The 21,345-nt window shown below is 46.2% G+C and overlaps 1 protein-coding gene across 3 annotated transcripts in view; it reads right to left on the bottom strand.

Annotated features, from left to right (window-relative positions):
• LOC140206136 (retinoic acid receptor RXR-gamma-A-like) overlaps positions 1 to 21,345 on the bottom strand; it is a 279,149-nt gene that overhangs the window by 27,231 nt on the left and 230,573 nt on the right. For all 3 annotated transcript variants that reach the window (XM_072274349.1, XM_072274348.1, XM_072274347.1), the window contains exons 3-5: positions 16,082 to 16,220; positions 7,860 to 8,039; positions 6,536 to 6,696 (exon numbers count right to left, since the gene is read on the bottom strand). In XM_072274349.1, coding sequence (XP_072130450.1) covers positions 6,536 to 6,696; positions 7,860 to 8,039; positions 16,082 to 16,220 — 480 coding nt within the window. The remainder of the gene's footprint in view (positions 1 to 6,535; positions 6,697 to 7,859; positions 8,040 to 16,081; positions 16,221 to 21,345) is intronic.

Here is a 21,345-nt window from a genome sequence, read left to right as displayed (position 1 = left end):
ACCGTTAGTGATAAACAGAGAGTAAGAGGTGGAAAATTTCTTTAATGCATTTATCTTAATGCTAGGAGCATTATAAGAAAGGTGGATGAGCTTAAAGCATGGATTGATACCTGGAAGTATGATGTGGTAGCTATTAGTGAAACATGGTTACAGGAGGGGTGTGATTGGCAACTAAATATTCCTGGATTTAATTGCTTCAGGTGTGATAGAATTGGAGGGACAAGAGGGGAAGGTGTTGCATTGCTTGTCAGAGAAAATATTACAGTGGTGCTCTGGCAGGATAAATTAGAGGGCTCGTCTAGGGAAGCTATTTGCGTGGAATTGAGGAATGGGAAAGGTGTAGTAACACTTATGGGGGTGTATTATAGACCACCAAACGGGGAACGAGAATTGGAGGAGCAAACTTGTAAGGAGATTACTTGTAAGCAGGTATTTGTAGTAAGCTCAAGGTTGTGATTGTGGGAGATTTTAATTTTCCACACATAGACTGGGAAGCCCATACTGTAAAAGGGCTAGATGGTTTGGAGTTTGTAAAATGTGTGCAGGATAGTTTTTTGCAGCAATACATAGAGGTACCAATTAGAGAAGGGGCAGTGTTGGATCTCCTGTTAGGGAATGAGATAGGTCAGGTGACAGAGGTATGTGTTGGGGAGCACTTTGGGTCCAGGGATCACAATGCTATTGGTTTCAATATAATTATGCAGAAAGATAGGTCTGGAACCAGGGTTGAGATTTTTGATTGGAGGAAGGCTAACTTTGAGGAGATGTGAAAGGAAGTAGGAGTGGATTGGGACAATTTGTTTTATGGGAAGAATGTAATAGAGAAATGGAGGCCACTTAAAGGTGAAATTTTGAGAGTACAGATTCTTTATGTTCCTGTTAGGTTGAAAGGAAAGGTTAAAAGTTTGAGAGAGCCATGGTCTTCAAGGGATATTGGAAACGTGGATCAGAAAAAGAGAGCTATCTACAATAAATATAGGCAGCATGGAGTAAATGAGGTGATCAAGGAATATAAAGGATGTAAAAAGAAGCTTAAGAAAGAAATTAGAAAAGCTAAAAGAAGATATGAGGTTGCTTTGGCGAGTAAGGTGAAAATAAATCCCAAGGGTTCCTTCAGCTATATTAATAGCAAAAACATAGTGAGGGATAAAATTGGTCACTTAGAGAATCAGAGTGGATGGCTATGTGTGGAGCCAAAAGAGATGGGGGAGATTCTGAACAAGTTCTTTTCTTCGGTATTCGCTAAGGAGAAGGATATTGAATTGTGTAAGATAAGGGAAACAGGTAGGCAAGTTATGGAAACTATGATGATTAAAGAAGAGGAAGTACTGGAGCTTTTAAGGAATATAAAAGCGGATAAGTCTCCGGGTCCTGACAGGATATTCCCTAGGACCTTGAGGGAAGTTAGTGTGGAAATAGCAGGGGCTCTGACAGAAATATTTCAAATGTCATTAGAAACAGGGATGGTGCCGGAGGATTGGAGTATTGCTTATGTTTTCCATTGTTTAAAAATGTTTCTAAGAGTAAACCTAGCAATTATTGGCCTGTGAGTTTGATGTCAGTGCTGGGTAAATTGATGGAAAGTATTCTTAGAGATGGTATATATAATTATCTGGATAGACAGGGTCTGATTAGGAACAGTCAACATGTATTTGTGCGTGGAAGGTCATGTTTGACAAATCTTATATAATTTTTTGATGAGGTTACTAGGAAAGTTGATGAGGGTAAAGCGGTGGATGTTGTCTCTATGGACTTCAGTATGGCCTTTGATAAGGTTTCACACGGAAGGTTAGTTAGGAAGGTTCAATCGTTAGGTATTAATATTGAAGTAGTAAAATGGATTCAGCAATGGCTGGATGGGAGACGCCAGAGAGTCGTGGTGGATAACTGTTTGTCAGATTGGAGGCCAGTGACTAGTGGTGTGCCTCAGGGATCTGTACTGGTCCAATGTTGTTTGTCATATACATTAGTGATCTGGATGATGGGGTGGTAAATTGGATGAGTAAGTATGCAGATGATACTAAGATAGGTGGAGTTGTGGACAATGAAGTAGGTTTTCAAAGCTTGCAGAGAGATTTAGGCCAGTTAGAAGAGTGGGCTGAAAGATGGCAGATGGAGTTTAATGCTGATAAATGTGAGGTGCTACATTTTGGTAGGACTAATCAAAATAGGACATACATGGTAAATAGTAGCGCATTGAAGAATGCAGTAGAACAGAGGGATCTAGGAATAATGGTGCATAGTTTCCTGAAGGTGGGATCTCATGTGGATAGGGTAGAGAAGAAAGCTTTTGGTATGCTGGCCTTTATTAATCAGAGCATTGAGTATAGGAGTTGGGATGTAATGTTGAAATTGTACAAGGCATTGGTGAGGCCAAATTTGGAGTATTGTGTACAGTTTTGGTCACCGAATTATAGGAAAGGTGTCAACAAAATAGAGAGAGTACAGAGAAGATTTACTAGAATGCTACCTGGGTTTCATCACCTAAATTACAGAGAAAGGTTGAACAAGTTGGGTCTTTATTCTTTGGAATGTAGAGGTTTGGGGGGGGGGGGACTTGATAGAGGTATTTAAAATTATGAGGGGGATAGAGTTGACGTGGATAGGCTTTTTCTATTGAGAGTCGGGGAGATTCAAACAAAAGGACATGAGTCGAGAGTTAAAGGGCAAAAGTTTAGGGGTAACATGAGGGGGAAATTCTTTACTCAGAGAGTGGTAGCTATATGGAACGAGCTTCCAGCAGAAGTGGTTGAGGCAGTTTCAATGTTGTCATTTAAAGTTAAATTGGACAGCTATATGGATAGGAAAGGAATGGAGGGTTATGGGCTGAGTGCCGGTCAGTGGGACTAGGTGAGAGTAAGAGTTCAGCACGGACTAGAAGGGCCGAGATGACTTGTTTCCGTGCTGTAATTGTTATATGGTTATATGGTTTATGTTTGATTTGTTTTTCTTTTGAATATTGATCTCTGATGTGCCTATGATAGGAACATAGAAACAGAGAAAAGCCTACAGCATAATACTGGCCTTTCGGCCCACAATGCTGTGCCGAACATGTACTTCAGAAATTATTTAGGATTACTCATAGCCCTCTATTTTTCTAAGCTCCATGTACATGTAAGGGGGTTTCGTCTTTTATGTTACTGCGTAGGCTAATTAAAATAGCTCCTTTGTTATGTTACACTTGGGAATGCTTCTTTGTTATGTTAAACACTGAGAAAGTTCTTGTGCTAGCAGCTTGTTTTGGGTTAGAGAGTGATAAGAATATGTTATGAACCAATTGGGATAGTTGTTATGCTTTTGGTATATCTGTAAGATATTGTATGCGTGGGGTTTTGGGACAGAAGGTGGGAGAGAGAGTCAGAGGATGGACCAGGTGCTGTGATGTCCGCTAATGGGGTTGGACCCCGAGCGGGCCGTTTGGCGAGGAGAGGAGATGGAGACGGACTCATGTGGAGCGTCTGGTCGACCACCGTTGTTGGTCCCAAGCGGCCGGTCGAGGGATCGCAGGGTGAAGAAGAAGTGTCCTGAGCTCCAACTGTTTGTGCACGACGAGATTGAACTTTGATAAGTGTGGCACCTTTTATTTTCCTTTTATCTATAAACTGTAAATCATTTAATCGTATGTGGTGTATTGTCTGTTATTTGGGCGGGGTGGGGTACATCACACAGCATCCACACAAACTAATTACTCAGTTTGGCGGGGCCGAGGGCTGTTTCCCTAGACGACAGCGAGCCGAGCGACTCTGAGGCTGGCCAGGTGGGCTACATACATATCCAGGAGTCTATTAAAAGACCTTACTCTATCTGCCTCCACCTCAGTTGCCGGCAGCCCATTCCACGCACTCACCACTCTGAGTAAAAAACTTAACCCAACATCCCCTCTGTACCTACTTCCAAGCACCTTAAAACTGCCCTCTCGTGTTAGCCACTTCAGTCCTGCGAAAAAGCCTCTGACTATCCACATGATCAACATCTCTCATCATCTTATACACCTCTATCAGGTCACCTTTCGTACTCCGTCACTCCAAGGAGAAAAGGCCAAGTTCACTCAACCTATTCTCATAAGGCAGCGGTTCCCAATCACCGGGCCGTGGACCGGTACTGGGCCGCGAGAAACGATATGATTTGGCGATATGAGTCAGCTGCACCTTTCCTCATTCCCTGTCACACCCACTGTGGAGCTTGAACGCACGCGAGGTCATTATGCACAAGGTCATTACCTGTGCGTCATCCATGTCAGCGCGGGAAGGAGATCAACTCCTTGAGCTTGCAAATGATAGTGGGCTGAAAAGTATGTTTGACATAACATCTCTGCCCGCATTCTGGATCAAAATCAAGGCTAAATATCCTGAGATAGCCACGAAAGCACTGAAAACGTTGCTTCCATTTCCAACGTATCTCTGCAAGGAATGCAATGAAAACTAAATTGCAGAATAGACTGGATATAAGGAACCCTCTTCGAGTATTGCTGTCTCCCATCACCCTTCGATGGGACTGTCTTGTTGTAGGGAAACAAGCCCAGGGCTCCCACTGATTCAGCGATATTGGTGTGTTGCAATGATTTTATATGTTCATACGGGGAAAACATGTGCTGTGTGTTTAATATTCAAATGTTACTTAAAATGTTATGATGATATTGACTTATAAGTGACTTATATAACCATATAACAATTTCAGCATGGAAACAGGCCATCTCGGCCCTTCTAGTCCATGCTGAACGCTACTCTCACCTAGTCCCATCGACCTACACTCAGCCCATAACCCTCCATTCCTTTCCTGTCCATATACCTATCCAGGTTTTCTTTAAATGATAATATCGAACCTGCCTCTACCACTTCTACTGGAAGTTCATTCAACACTTACTTCAAGCTCCCCTGTCCTCCCCTGATTATTGACTTATCACTGTATTCATGCGAGGAAAATACGCGCTGCGTGTTTAATATTAAATTCGTTAGATAAACCCGTTTAGAAACGAAATTGAGTGTATTAGCCATTTATCAGCTATATTCCGGTCGTGAATAACACGCCAAAAATGATTTGTAGAAAAATCGTCACATACACGCATGGGCACTGGTGCCCGTGCAAGGCTTCATGGTCATTGTAGTCTTCCTCTGGGTAAGGTCAATGTATTTGACTGCTACTCTTGTCCATTGGCAACCGTAACCCCACCCCTGGTCTGGCCGGTCCGCAAGAATATTGTCAATATTAAACCGTCCGCAGTGCAAAAAAGGTTGGGGGCCCCTGTCATAAGGCATGCTCCCCAACCAGGCAACATCCTTGTAAATCTCCTCTGCACCCTTTCTATAGTTTCCACATCCTTCCTGTAGTGAGGTGACCAGAACTGAGCACAGTACTCCAAGTGGGGTCTGACCAGAGTCATATATAGCTGTAACATCACCTCTCAGCTCTTGAACTTGAAGGCCAATGCACCATTTGCCTTCTTAACCAGAGTCAACCTGCACAGCAGCTATGAGTGTCCTATGGACTCGGACCCCAAGATCCCTCTCATCCTCCACACTGCCAAGAGTCTTACCATTAATACTATATTCAGCCATCATATTTGACCTACCAAAATGAACCACTTCACACTTATCTGGTTTGAACAGATGTTACCACAATTAGTACACATGTGCTTGTGCATATGACAATAAACTTGACTTTGACATTGACTTGGACTAAAAAGGTTCTTTTACCCTTTTTTCAGTCCAAAAGCCCAGACAGCAGGAAGACAAGTCATCCGTCAGTGGTATTGAGGTGACACATGTCAGATGATTCTGGCACTGGTGAAAGGTGCTCAGTCACTACTGCCAGTACTGGGTGGTGTCTATCAGAGGTAAATTGCCACTGCTGCATTCAGTTGTCAGAATCATGCCTCGACACGAGTGTACCTCTCACAGGACACAAACCCATACCATAAGACCATAGGACAAAGGAGCAGAAGTCGGCCATTCGGCCCATTGAGTCTGCTCCGCCATTTTATCACGAGCTGATCCATTCTCCCATTTAGTCCCACTCCCCCGCCTTCTCACTATAACCTTTGATGCCCTGGCTACTCAGATACCTAAAGGTCACTGAGACAGTGGCCACAGGGACAGTGATGGGAGGGCCCATGGGGTGTTAGGCAGTGAGCCTCAGCTGTGGCTGACACAGGCTAAGGTGCTGTTAGACAGTAAGAGAAGGGAAGTCTAGACTTACCAATGAACTGATAAAAAATTCCACTATCCTTACTGTAGAGGTTAGTGTGACGCTATCACAGCACCATATTTGACCTCAATTCCTGCCACTGCCTGTAAGGAGTTTGTACATTCTCTCCATGACTGCATGGGTTTCCTCTGGGTGCTCTGGTTTCCTCACGTGTTCCAAAGATGTACAAGTTAGTAGGTTAATAGTCATGCGTGTAAAATTGGGCAGCGCGTACTTACTGGGCCAGAAGAGCCTGTTACCATGCCGAATCAGAAATAAAATAAACAAAAATAACATAAAAAATAAAACAAATGAGTAGAAAGAGAGCCAAAGGGGAATCTGTACTACATACCGAATTTCCTGAACTCGCCTCCACGTACGTCTCCGTCTTGGGCTCCACGGCCAGCTCTGCTTCTAGAATCTTCTCTACCGGCATGTCATCATTAACACTGCTGCTGGGCTCTAACTCATTGTCACTTTTCTCCTTACCCCGCTGACGCTCCTCCTGCACAGCTGCAAGTGAAGCAAAACTGACATCAAATGGGCACTCGGTCATCCCACCTCACCCTCAGTGTTCTGCTGCTCTGCCTGCGACCTGCATCTGCCAGTTCTTTCTGCCGTCAATCTGGTACACAAGTCTCTAGCTGAGGCTTCCAAGTCTCCCCTCTAATGTCACACAGGGTGACTGGATGAGCCCTCAGTGTGCAGGAGTCAGGCTGATCCCATGCACCTCAAATGCTCCAAATATCCGAGGTCTCCCTCCACTAACTCTAGCTGCACCCAGTCCCCACCATTTGCTGTTCTCCCACCTTCGAGCTGTTGAAAAAGCCTCAACTGCTTACTGATATTTTACTGTGCCCAACCCATTTGTTACTACCTAGGAGTGTGTGATGGGACAGTATGAGGAAGCTTTGCTCTGTGTCCAATCCTCTGTTCTGTCCTGAGAGTTTGTGATGGGACTATGTAGGGGAAGCTTTAATCTGCGTCTAACCCTCTGTCTAACCCTTGGAGTGTGTGATGGCACACTGTGAGGAAGCTTTACTTTGTGTCTAATCCCTCTGTCCTGGCCTGAGAGATTGTGATGGGACAGTGTAGAGGGAGCTTTACTCTGTATCTAACCCTCTGTTCTACCCTCGGGAATGAGTGATGGAACAGTGTGAGGAAAATTTACTCTGTATCAAACCCTCTGTTCTACCCTCGGGAATGAGTGATGGAACAGTGTGAGGAAAATTTACTCTGTATCAAACCCTCTGTTCTACTCTCAGGAGTGAGAGATGGGATAGTGTAGAGGGAATTTTACTCTGTATCTAACCCTCTGTTCTACTCTCGGGAGTGAGAGATGGGATAGTGTAGAGGGAATTTTACTCTGTATCTAACCCTCTGTTCTACTCTCGGGAGTGTGTGATGGGACAGTGTAGAGGGAGCTTTACTCTGTATCTAACCCTCTGTTCTACTCTCGGGAGTGAGAGATGGGACAGTGTAGAGGGAGCTTTACTCTGTATCAAACCCTCTGTTCTACCCTTGGGAGTGTGTGATGGAACAGTGTGAGGGAAGTTTGCTCTGTATCTAGCCCTCTGTCCAACCCTGGGAGTGTGTGATGGGATGGTGTAGAGGATGTGTCTTCCCTTCCCTGTCCCTGATGGCTTGTATGGACAGCCTGCTGTGATGTGACCTACCTTCCCTCTTCATGCCAGTGGCCAGGCATTTCTGGTAGCGGCAGTACTGGCAGCGGTTACGTTGGCGCTTGTCAATTATACAGTCCTTGGTGTCCCGGCACGTGTAGGTGAGGTCTTTGCGCACGGTCCGTTTAAAGAAGCCTTTGCACCCCTCACAGCTGTACACTCCATAATGTTTTCCTGCAGAGGGGGAGTCCACAGGTCAGGGCCAGTGTGGGAAGGAGATGGTCCGCTCTCCAAAAACCAGACAGGAAGGCTCTGCCATGATTATACAGAGATTACATCACAACAGATCGTCCCAGCTGATCTCGGAATCCCTTGCCATTGGGTATCACCTCTTCCTCCCTCCCTCACATCCCCAACCAGCACATCTCTTCATCTAGACCAAGGCAACATCCACATTCCCATCCCTGTCTGTTTCCTGAAGGCTCTTATTTCATCTGTTAAAGACTCATGCACATTTTATGGCTTTTGACTCTGCACATACCTCTGGGCCCTTCATCACTCCACAATTTTTTCTCCTGGAATGGTCCTACCTGATTGATACACTCTCTCTGTTCTGGGATCATCATTGTAAATGTCTCGTGCACATTTCTCTGTTGCTTCACAAAGGCTAGTAGTGCTGTCAAGGATGCCTGCCACCTTGGCCATTCCCTGTTTTCTCTGCTACCTTCTGAAGAAGATACCGGAGCTTGAAAGCCCAGATGTCACAACTTAAGAACAGCTTCTTCCCCACTGTGTTCTAATTCTCTTTCACACCCCCTTTCTGGTGATGCTGATAAATCCTCAACCCTTAATTCCACCTCTCTTGGTCATTCCGTGGTTATCATGTTAGCATTTCCTTCAGCACCACTTCAGATTATGCTAAAATCTTTGCAGTGTTGTATTTATTATTACCATGTATACTCTGGGAGTTTTACACACACAAGGAATTTCCTTACAGTGTTCATGATAAACTTAATATTAATTTTAATATGCCCTCTAAAATCCTTTAATCTGATATGCTTGAGACTTTGATAGAGCTGGGCCGGCAGATTTACTGGAATTCACCATGTTAGTTTAGTTAATACACCTACACAATTTAATTCACTTTTTATTGTATGATGTTAAGAGACAACCTGACAGAAGTTTATGAAATTCTGAGAGGCATAGAAAGGGTAGGTAGGCAGTCTTTTTATAGGATGTAAGTGTCAAATACAACAGCGTAGAAGTTTAAGAAGAGAAGAGTAAAATTTAAAGGAGATTTAGGGGGGGACAAGATGTTTTTTACACAAAGAGTGGTAGTTGGCTGGAATGGGCTGCCAGAGGATATGGTGGAGGCACAAGTGATAGCAGCATTTAAGGGTGGGGGGTTGTTGAGACAGACATATGAACAGGCAAAGGAATGGAGAAATAGGGACTAGGTGCAAGGAGATATGATCGGTTTAAATTGGTATCATGTTTGGCATAGGCAGGGCTTGTTCCTGCACTGTAGTGTTCTATGTTCTGTGTGTCATTGTAACAGTAACACTTCTATGAATCTGGTAAGATTCAAGGTCCTGGGGGATACATTACCAGGTGAGCTTGGGTACCAGGTGAATGAATGGGAATGAGGACAATCATCAGCCAGTGAATTGGCTGCTGAGCCATCGGGATTTCCCGATGGTCAGATGCTGGATTAGTGGAGATTTACTGGTAATATGATCAAAAGGATGCAAACTAAAACTGTCACATTGTTTGGACGTTTAATGTGCAAGCTTGCTGCTGGATTTCTTGCAGTGAAAGGTGAACGACAGTTTGGAAAAATTTGAGAAGCATCATATTAATTCTCATTTTGGTGTACTTTCCAATGTTCTGTACAAGCTGAGCTTGCTCCAAGTCTAGGCACACTCCCCACAAGTGGAGTCTGTATGTTCTCCTGAGTGCTCCAGTTTACTCCTAGATCCCAAAGACATGGGGATTGGTGGGTTAATTGACCTTGGTGTGGGGTTGAGTGGAGTTAATGGGGTAAGGGAGAATGGGTTAAAGGAAAATTAGTGGGACTGTTCAGTTGTCCAGCATGGACAAGAGGCTGTATGGCCTTATTCTATGCAGTAGGGCAGGCATACCTTTTTCCAGTTGTCCACTTGACTAAAAGTAGAAATACCAGTAAATTAAACAAATACTGCCGCTAAACCCCCCTCTCCGTCACTCCCATCCCAACACCACTCTATCCCGTCGCCACTCCCGTCCCATCACCACTCCCGTTCTGTCGCCACTCTCATGCAGTCACCACTTCCGTTTCAGTACCACTAAACCCTCTTTCTCCCCCACCTCCAACCCATCACCCTATTACCATTTTATACTTCCCATGGGCTTCTCATTCTGTGTTCTTTCTTGTAATACTTGTGTATAATTTATGTTTAATGACTTGTGTATAATTTTATGTTTAATAACTAGTGTGTAATTTATGCTTTATGTTTTTTCTCTGGTGAATGCTGCTTATCTGATGCTCTGTGCCTGTGATGCTGCTGCAAGTAAGTTTTTCATTACATCTGTGCACACATGGATCTGTGCAGATAACAACAAACCCAGGTCTTGCTGCAATGTCCCCTTGCCTCACCTCCACCTCAGGAGTGAAGCTATCCTGGCATCACCGCCTCCCCCATCACTTTTGACAAGAACAATGTACCTTTACCTTGGCACCTTGGAGGAACCTGTGAGCAATGTGTAGAACATATCTTTGGGATGGAGGAAGAATGGTAGAAAAGCTAAAGTTCCATTCTGGAGGAAATTCTTCAGGGAAACTGGGAGGAATGGGACTGAATAGAGTGTCCTGATGCCAGCCCCCTAGGCCTGAGTCGACATAGTGGTAGTAGTAGAGAGTCCTGAAGGGGCTAGCACAGACTGAACAGGCCACATCCAGTTCCAGGTGCTGACATCTCAGTTCCAAGTCAAGAATGGGCCATAGGGTCCACAGAGTCTCAGCTCTCCCACTCCCCCCACCCCCATCCCACTCTCCTCGAGAATGAGTCCTTTTGGTTTTGGAGAGTGTGGGGAGAAAACAGCAAGGTAGGGTACTACCACCCCACCCTACCCCTCTCGTGGACCCCATCATGACCTCGGCATGGGTGATTGCCTCACCGTTTCCCACTACCCAGCAGGTTGCTGCTGATGGAATCTGCCTTTGTGCGCAGTGCTGTTGATTACGACAGTCATTCCTTTTCCTTGTTAGTCAAAATGCTTGTCGGGATCTACTAACTACACCACTCACAAATGCAGAGTGTCCTAATCAAAACATTCATAATGCAAAACATCTGAATGTAGTTGCTGGGTTGATCAATGATTTAAACACTGCAAAGCTCGGGTTAGATCCCTGTGTTCTCATTTATATTAAAACCAAAAGCAATGGGTTGAATTTCTGCAGTGGTTTTCTGTCTTCAGAACAACCCAGAATACAATGCAGCCAACTCTATCCTTCTGAATTGTGGCCACCATTATAAAGCTGGAAGCAGGGCAGACAGTTTTGGCCCAGAAAGATCCCACAAAAACAATTGGATAATGACTGATGCATTGGGAGTTGTCGCCACCTGAATCTTGATATGCTGGAATATCTCATCCTGCTATCACAGTGGCATGGATTTACCACAATTAGTCAAGACTCAGTTTAATGTGGTTTTGGAAAGACAACACCTCTGGCCATTTTAGCTCTATATTTCCTCTCCACATACACTGCCTGATTAGCTGAGTGTTTTTAGTTGTCCCTCTTATACATTGAATAGCACAGCCCTCCTTCAGTATTGTCCTTCCCAGTTTGACCCCCCCCCATACCACCCATTTTTTTTTTACAAAGTTAAAAGTTTATTTACATAACAAATACAGAAGGTACAGACATTCAGTAAGTATACACAGATTAAAATATCGTTACTACCATCTATAAAACAGTCAATACCATGAGGAGCCCACCGCCCCTGGAAATCCCCAATGTATGCATTGCGACTGTATGCTCCCGCTCCAAGGACAGCCGGGCATGAATGTATCCTAGGAAAAGGGGCAGGCAGTCTTGGCCAACCCCAGGAGCAAGCCCATCAGGAGATCCTTCTCACCACCTGCCCCCTTCCGAACTGGGTCCCCGTATATGAGGAGCACAGAACTAAAATGCAGCCAGAACCTCAGCAGCAGCCCTTTTAGAAACTCAAACAGAGGCTGCAACCTCTCACATTCCGTGTAAGCACAGTACACTGACTCCTCACCACCACAGAATGGACAGATGGACAACCTGCTCAAAATCCTGTTGTACGGTACTGCCCAATGCAACATCTTTCACCCCAGGTCCCCATGGTATGGAGGAAGGATCCCTGCATAAAGATACTTTTACTGGGGACCTACTCTTCTGCCAGATGGTAACACGGACTGCCAAGGTGAGTCTGGTTGGCAGACGAAGGAAAGGAAGTGAAAGGTGTGCAGGAGCAGCTTGTATAAGAAACACTTCAGAGTGTCACGGAAGGGCATGGTGGGCTTCCCCGCGAGATAGCTTATGTCATGCGGGACCCTCTCCTGCATGGTCTCCTTTGTCCTGGGTCCAACGAGCACATCGGGCGGTGGTGCAACCAGAATCCCTCCACTTCTCTGCCACCCACGACACCCACTGTGATAGGATCAGGATCAGTTCCCCCAACAGCTAGAGCACTGCCCAATGGCACAGGAGCACCCTGCCTAGATGAGGCTAGTCCCCATGCAATTCACAGTTCCCGGCAGAAGCAGGGTAGTTCTCTCAAAGTGGCATGGCTGAAGCCGTCCACCGGGATTCATATGCCCTCCTGCGGAGAAAGTGCATCGCCAGCGTATGCCATTTCGGAGGGTGGTCACAGTACAGGTATCACTGCAGGGTTCTGAGGCAAAGAGCTGCCAGCTTGGTGTGCATGCACACCCAAGACTAACTGCCCTCTGCGATTGGAAGACTCAGGACCACTGCAGAGACCCAAGGCCTCCTACTGCCCCAGAAGAAGTCCTCCAGCCTCTTCTGGATCCTGGATACAAACGTTGTGGGTGGGACTAAAGTAGTCAGCTGGTATCACACCATGGAAGTGACCAGTGCCCCAGCCAAGCAGAGACCTTTGTCTCTAAATACTGCCAGTTCGCTGGCCAGGGCTCCTCTATTGAGATCAGGTAGACCCCCAAGTAGAGGAGGTGTGTGATGCTCTATGCAAAGGGCCTCAACCCCTCTGGTAGGGAGTCCACCTGCCACTGACCCACCAAATGGCCCACACTCTTCTCCCAGTTGACCCTTGCAGACAATGCATCCGAGAAAACCTACTGGCCGTCTTGCATCCTCTGCAAGTCATCCAGGTCAGTGACAATAAGGAGGATGTCATTGGCGTAAGCCGACAGGAGAATCTCCATGTCTGGTTCATGTAGAACCAAACCCATTAACTTCTTGCGGTGAAGGCACAGGAATAGCTCCACGCAAACCAACTGTCTCAACATGGGGCACCCCTGACTCACCCCTGCCCCAAAGCACAAGGGTGCTGTCAAGGACCCATTGATCTTAACTATGCACTCTGTGGCAGTGTACAGCAGTCAGACGTGGGCCATAAAATGCTTGCAGAGACCCAAAAAGGTACTCGTGGTCCACCCTGTCAAATACCTTCTCTAGGCCGAGGGAGAGAAGAGCGAATGACATTCCAGCCTCCTGGCACAGGTAGACCAGATCCCTGACAATGTGGATATTGTCCTGGATTGACCGCCTTGGGACCGTGTAGGACTGGTTAGGGTGGACCACTTGCGTCAGCACGGAGCCCAGACAATTGACCATTGCCTGGGCAAAGATCTTGTACTCCACCATGTGGAGGGATACTGGGCGCCAATTCTGCAGGCAATGAAGATCCCCCTTCTTTGGCAGCAGGGCCACGACTGCTCTGCGCCAGGAGAGGGGCATCTCACCCATCGCCATACTCTCCCCCAGTACTCCTGCATGATCAGCACCTGTCCCAGAAGGCCCGGAGAAGTTCAACGATCAACCCATCTAGCCCTGGGGACTTGCCTCTCTGTAGCCAGTTGAGGGCACTGGTCAGCTTCACCGAAGTTAGCGGTGCATCAAACCACTCAGCACACCCAGGGCTGACCCTCGGCAAGTCCTCCCACAGATCCTTGCGTGCATCCTCACTGCATGGGTCCGGCGAGATTAGAGCTTCAGAAAAGAAATGAACTTCTGCAACAATTCTCGTCGGATCCGTGATGGAGGAGACATTCTCAGCCAGTAACTCCATGAGCTGCCAGCGAATACACCTCTTCTCAACAGAGTAGAAGAAAAGTGAGGCTTGGTCGAGATTCTGCAGCATCTGGACCCGTGATCTCACGTATGCACCTTGGGACCTCTCCAGCTGCAGGTGCCTCAGCACTTCTTTCTTCTGCTGGTACTGATCCCAATGGTCCCCACTGATTGGCCCTAGCCAGGACTCCAAGTCAATCAACTCCTTCTCGAGCCTATCAACCCTGGACATCAACGTGCATATTCCTGGCAGAACAGTCAGACATGAGCCTTGCCCATATCCCACCTGAGCCTCAGAGAGGCAAAACTCCCCTGCTTCTCCTGCCAGGTATTCAAGAACTGCTGGAACGAATCCTGGAACCAGCCATCTCCAGCAGCCGGTTGTTGAAATGCCAGTACATGGACCCTACCCATGCTGGAAGCCCATTCAGCTCTGCCCACACCAGTAGGGCTCTGAGCACACAACTGGCCGTGTGGAGGTAGCCAACACCTGGGACACCTATGCCCTGCAGGTGTACAGTTGATTTATCCCCGAGCCCCCACCCTCTCCGTACCTCCTTGAGAAACACAGAGGTCATGGTGAAGGCTCTGCCAAACATCGACCAACTCCGAGGACACAACTTCCTCACCGATGCTCGACTACCCTTTCCTTGAGGGTTCTGTTGAAATCACCCTCCAGGATAATGCACTCGCTACTATCTATGACCCCAGCAATGCAGACACCTCTTGAAACAGGCGCACCTGTATCGGGTCGGGCTCAGGAGCGCACGCATTTACAAAATGCATTGGCATGCCATCCTGATGCACGGCAAGGTGAAACAGACAGCCAGGCACAAGTTTCTGAACCTACATTATTTCAGGCTGGGAAAAAAGGGGCCAAAATGATGGCTACCCCACTGGAAGTAGAGCTGAGGTGACTCATGTGGACCACCTCTTGCCATTTCCAGAATCCAGGTGGATTAGTCTCCTGGAACAGCGTGAGTTTCCTTCAGGAAGCTCACCGCATATCTCCTGTCCTGGAGGACAGAGAGATGATGGAATCTGCAGAGACTCCCCCTACCGCCATTGATGTTAAGGGTCACAACACTCAGCTTCATGGCGCATCTTATTGAAACCCCTCACCAGAGCCCCTGGGAGAAGAAGCAGAGCTCTCCTTCGAGCCCTCTCCCGTCTTTGCCCTACAACCCTTCTCCAGGGACTCCAAGATCCTCTTAGCAACACTCACAACATGCTGGAGGAACTCAGCAGGTCGGGCAGCATCTGTGGAGACGATGAGTCAACGTTTTCGGGCTGTAATCCTTCGTCAGAACTGTAGAGGCCCTATAAAGAAGGAGTTTCTTAAACTGGCGCCTCTCCTTACAGGTCACCTCAGCTCCCCTCCCCTTCTTTTGGAGGACCATGTGGATTGATGAAACTACCCCTTCCAGACCGACGAGCGACCTGTGGCCAACTGGGACTTGAAAGGTTTCCTCCAGTAGTTCCTCACGACAGCCCAATTTCCTCCAGAGTCCCTCCCCAAGGAATACCTGCTTTGAGTGTGCAGTCTTGTACAAAGGCACATCTATCTCCCCACACGATCTCTCTACAGTGGCGCTGCTCACCAGCCCGGAGGTCAGCCTGGAAGATGCCTCCCCAGCAGAGGGTCCCTGGACGACAGCTCGAGGGAACAAACTCTGCATATACAGCCTTTACAGGGGGTAAATCCTTTTCCTCCTCCTCTGGCTCCTGATCCCCAGTCTCAGGGAGCACATCCCTCCATCATTTCAGGCCACAGACATGCTGAGGCATGCTGACCTCCATTACAGAGGCGTCCTCAGCCTCTGGCACCACCTCCCCTCCCTCGACTTTCCCAGGCTTTTGCTGGATTTTGGGAGCCACGGGACCCTCCGGGCTTGATTGAACAGCAACAACCTGCTCCTTCTCTGGGGGATTATCCTGATATGGTCAAATGCATTGACTCCATTACCGAGCTTTGGAGGTGAAGCTGTATTACCTGACGATCTGTCTCCACATATTGCGCAGATGTGCTTGGCCATTGAGTTGGGGCTGTAGGAATTCAAATTTCCATGTCCAGTCAAGCCAGGAGGTGGCTTAATATCCTCTGTGCTGCTGACATTGTTCACTGCATTAATCTGAATGGAAAACACAAGAGAATTGTAACATATCGGCTCTCTCTGTTCAGAGGCACACCACCCATTTAATCCCTTTGCACTCCCTCCAATCACAGATCCCACCTACACAGGTGATATCACAAACATGTTACTGCAGAACATTGACTTGCCCAAGAGGATCCTGTTAAGCCACTACAGATGTGCTAGAGAAAGTATCCTGACAGGTTCCATTTCTGCTTGGCAATGGCAACTGCTGTAATTTGTACTGACAGAACCTGCAGAGAGTGGTAAACATAACACTGTCCAATGCAGGTTTGTCACTTCCTTCCAGCCAGTTCATCTTTATTTTATTTTTATTTATTTTATCAAGATACAGTGCAGAGTAGGCCCCTTGGCCCTTCCAGCAACCCCCAATTTAGCCTCAACCGTATCACAGGACAATTTACAAAGACCAATTGACCTACTGACCGGTATACCTTTGGACTGTGGGAGGAAACCGTAGCATCTGGAGGAAACTCATGTGGTCACAGGGAGAATGTACAAACTCCGTTCCAGGCAGCAGCGATGGGAATTGAACCCAAGTAGCTGGTGCAGTAAAGCGTCGTGCTGACTTTAGGTATGTGAAAAGGGAAAAAATAGTTAAGACCAAAATTGGGCCCTTGAAGACAGAAGGGGGTGAATTTATTATGGGGAACGAGGAAATGGCAGACGAGTTGAACAGGTACTTTGGATCTGTCTTCACTAGGGAAGACACAAACAATCTCCCAGATGTAATAGCGGCCAAAGGACCTACGGTAATGGATGAACTGAAGGAAATTTATATTAGGCAGGAAATGGTGTTGGATAGGCCGTTGGGTCTGAAGGCTGCTAATCCCCGGGACCTGATGGTCTGCATCCCAGGGTACTTGAGGAGGTGGCTTTAGAAATCGTGGATGCATTGGTAATCATTTTCCAATGTTCTATAGATTCAGGATCAGTTCCTGTGGATTGGAGGGTGGCTAATGTTGTCCCTCTCTTCAAGAAGGGAGGAAGAGAGAAAACAGGGAATTATAGACCGGTTAGCCTGACGTTGGTGGTGGGAAAGATGCTGGAGTCAATAATAAAAGTTGAAATTACGACACATCTGGATAGTAGTAACAGGATTGGTCCGAGTCAGCATGGATTTACGAAGGGGAAATCGTGTTTGACTAATCTTCTGGAATTTTTTGAGGATGTAACTATGAAAATGGACAAGGGAGAGCCAGTGCATGTAGTGTACCTGGACTTTCAGAAAGCCTTTGATAAAGTCCCACATAGGAGATTAGTGGGAAAAATTAGGGCACATGGTATTGGGGGCAGATTACTGACATGGATTGAAAATTGGCTGGCTGACAGAAAACAAAGAGTAGCGATTAATGGGTCCCTTTCGGAATGGCAGGCGGTGACCAGTGGGGTACCGCAGGGTTCAGGGCTGGGACCACAGCTGTTTACAATATATATTAATGATTTAGATGAGGGAATTAAAAGTAACATTAGCAAATTTGCCGATGACACAAAGCTGGGTGGCAGTGTGAAATGTGAGGAGGATGTTATGAGAATGCAGGGTGACTTGGACAGGCTGGGTGAGTGGGCGGATGCATGGCAGATGCAGTTTAATGTGGATAAGTGTGAGGTTATCCACTTTGGTGGTAAGAACGGGACGGCAGATTATTATCTAAATCAGGGGTCCCCAACCTTTTTTGCGCTGCGGACCGGTTTAATATTGACAATATTCTTGCGGACCGGCCGACCTGGGGAGGTAGGGTTGCCAACGGACAAGAGTAGCAGTCAAAGGAAGACTACAATGACCATGAAGCCTTGCGCGGGCACCAGAGCGCATGCGTGAGTGTACCTGCCGATATTATTCTCTGCAAAGCGTTTTTGGTGATTCTGTTCGGGGGGGGGTGTTCATCACGACTGGAATATTGGTAATAAGGGGCTAATACACTTAATTTCGTTTCTGAAAGGGTTTATCTAACGAATTTAATATTAAACACAGAGCGCATATTTTCCTCGCATGAATATAGTGATGTCAATTATCGGGGGAGGACGGGGAGTTTGAAGTGTTGAAAGAACCTCCAGTAGAAGTGGTAGAGGCAGGTTCGATATTATTTAAGAAAAATTGGATAGGTATATGGACAGGAAAGGAATGGAGGGGTTTGGGCTGAGTGCAGGTTGGTGGGACTAGGTGAGAGTAGCTTTCGGCACAGACTAGAAGGGCCGAGATCGCCTATTTCCGTGCTGGTAATTGTTATATGGTTATATAAGTCACTTATCAGTCAATAGCATCATAATATTTTAAGTAACATTTGGATACTAAACACACAGCACATATTTTCCCCGTATGAACATATAAAATCATTGCAACACACCAGTATTGCTGAATCAGTGGGAGCCCTGGGCTTGTTTCCCTGCAACAAGACGGTCCTCTTGAGGGGTGATGGGAGACAGCGATACTCGAAGGGGGTTCCTTATGGCCGGTCTATTTAGTTTTCGTCGCATTCATTGCAGAGATATGTTGGAAATGGAAGCAACGTTTTCAGTTCTTTCGGTTCTTTGATCCAGAATGCCAGCAGAGATGTTATGTCAAACATACTTTTCAGCTCGCCGTCATTTGCAAGCTCGAGGAGTTGATCTCCTTCCCGCGCTGACATGGATGACGCGCTGTTAATGACCTCGCGTGTGTTCAAGCTCAACAGTGGGCGTGACAGGGAATGAGGAAAGGTGCAGCTGACTCATCGCCAAATCATTTTGTTTCCTCGCCACCCAGTAGCAAATGCTCTGCGGCCCGGTACCGGTCCGTGGCCCAGTGGTTGGGGACCGCTGATCTAAATGGAGTCAAGTTAGGAAAAGGGGAAGCACAACGAGATCTAGGTGCTCTTGTACATCAGTCACTGAAACAAGCATGCAAGTACTGCAGGCAGTGAAGAAAGCTAATGGCATGCTAGCCTTCATAACAAGTGGAATTGAATATAAGAGCAAAGAGGTCCTTCTGCAGCTGTACAGGGCCCTGGTGAGACCCCACCTGGAGTACTGTGTGCAGCTTTGGTCTCCAAATTTGAGGAAGGACATTCTTGCTATTGAGGGAGTGCAGCGTAGGTTCACAAGGTTAATTCCCGGGATGGCGGGACTGTCATATGTCGAAAGACTAGGCTTGTATACTCAGGAATTTAGAAGGCTGAGAGGGGATCTTATTGAAACATACAAGATTATTAAGGGATTGGACACACTGCAGGCAGGAAGCATGTTCCCACTGATGGGTGAGTCCAGAACCAGAGGCCACAGTTTAAGAATTAGGGGTAGGCCATTTAGAACGGAGTTGAGGAAAAACTTTTTCACCCAGAGAGTGGTGGATATATGGAATGCTCTGCCCCAGAAGGCTGTGGAGGCCAAGTCTCTGGATGCTTTCAAAAAAGAGGTGGATAGAGCTCTTAAAGATAGTAGAATCAAAGGTTATGGGGATAAGGCAGGAACTGGAAACTGATAGTGGATGATCAGCCATGATCACAGTGAATGGCGGTGCTGGCTTGAAGGTCCGAATGGCCTACTCCTGCACCTCTTGTCTATTGTCTATTGACTACTACAACTACTACACTACTGTGCTACCTAACTTCACAGTGCATTATTCCAAAAACACTGACAACATTGTTGAGGATGCCTGCAATCCTGGCCATTCCCTGTTCTTTCTTCTACCTTCCGGAGTAGATATAGGAACTGGAAAGCCTGGATGTCCAGACTAAATAAGCAACTTCTTCCCCTCATCTTTATATTTATTTATTAAGATACAGCAATGGAACTGGTCCTTTGAGCTGTGCTGTCCAACAATCCCTGATTTAACCCTAGCCAAATCACAGGTTTGGTAACCCTAGCCAATCAATGGTTTTCCATTGTAACTGAACAAGGTGTGCACAGCAGTGGACCAACATTGAAAAACAAGTTAGAGGAGTTAGCTACGAAGCTGGTCACGGGATTTTAAAGCAACAGATGGATGGTTGTCTCGATAGAAATGTCAGCACTATATTGAGTTCAAGAAAGTACACAGTGAGAAAGATAGTGCTGTTGCTGTAAATGCGGAAACATGGAAATCTACGAAACTCCCTGACGATTCAAAAATTTTGTGTAGATGATAATGCTGATGAAACAGGCCTTTTTTATTGTGCCACACTGCTCGGTTCCAAACCACACTGTGAGCATAACACTTTACAATACAGGTGACCCATGTATAATTCCTGCTGCTGTCTGTAAGGAGTGTGTATGTTCTCTCTGTCACTGCATGGGTTTCCTCTGGGTGCTCTGCTTCCTCCCACAGTCCAAAGACATACTGGTTAGTAGGTTAATTGATTATTGGTTAAACCTCAATGCTTTAAGAGGCTAAGAAAGAATAGTTTACCAATCGAGTGTACCATGTCAGAGTGCACGTGATGAATTCCTCTGCCTCTAACCATGACGGACTAATACACAGTCTTATAGTACCGTAGTACTATTGATAGTGTTCTAATTTGTTCTGTATTTCATTTAAATACCTAATTTGTTACTCAGTTAATCAGTAGTTCGTGCTTTTTGTATATTTTTAACTATTTCCATGAAACTTCATATATTTGGGGCAGCTGCTTAATTGGGCCGAAATGTACTGGTCCTGACATGTCCCAATTAACCAGAATCCACTATATTTATTATGATCATATATACTCTTTACTCTGTGAGCTTCATAAGAGTGAAGAATTCCTTTGCAACTTGGTGTTTATGACATTGAACTAAGCAAGAAGCTAGTAATATATCACTACATACAAAGGATTGTCTAGAAGACAACTCAAATGAAGGGTCAAAGTGCATTGCAGCAAAAATATGTAGGTGATACAATGGCTTGCAAGGACACAATCTGCTAAGGAATTAGCTGGTACAGATAAGCAAGCAAACTTTGACAGATTAAATACAAATATGTGAAATAGTGAGGCTGGTTGAAGAATAGAATATTGTTTGAGTGAAGTGTTGTGTCTGCACAAGTGCATATTGATTAAATAACAGCATGCATGCAGGAGATGGCTTTAACTGGTGTGTTCACATTGCAGCGAGAGAGAGAGAGAGCTATGCATATGTGTAGACAACAGCACATGCGCAGACAACAGAT

The sequence above is a fragment of the Mobula birostris genome, chromosome 12 (genome assembly GCF_030028105.1).
Source record: "Mobula birostris isolate sMobBir1 chromosome 12, sMobBir1.hap1, whole genome shotgun sequence".
Lineage (NCBI taxonomy): Eukaryota > Metazoa > Chordata > Chondrichthyes > Myliobatiformes > Myliobatidae > Mobula > Mobula birostris.
Note: the sequence above shows the minus strand (reverse complement) of the source record. Positions and strands in the feature narration are given on the sequence as shown.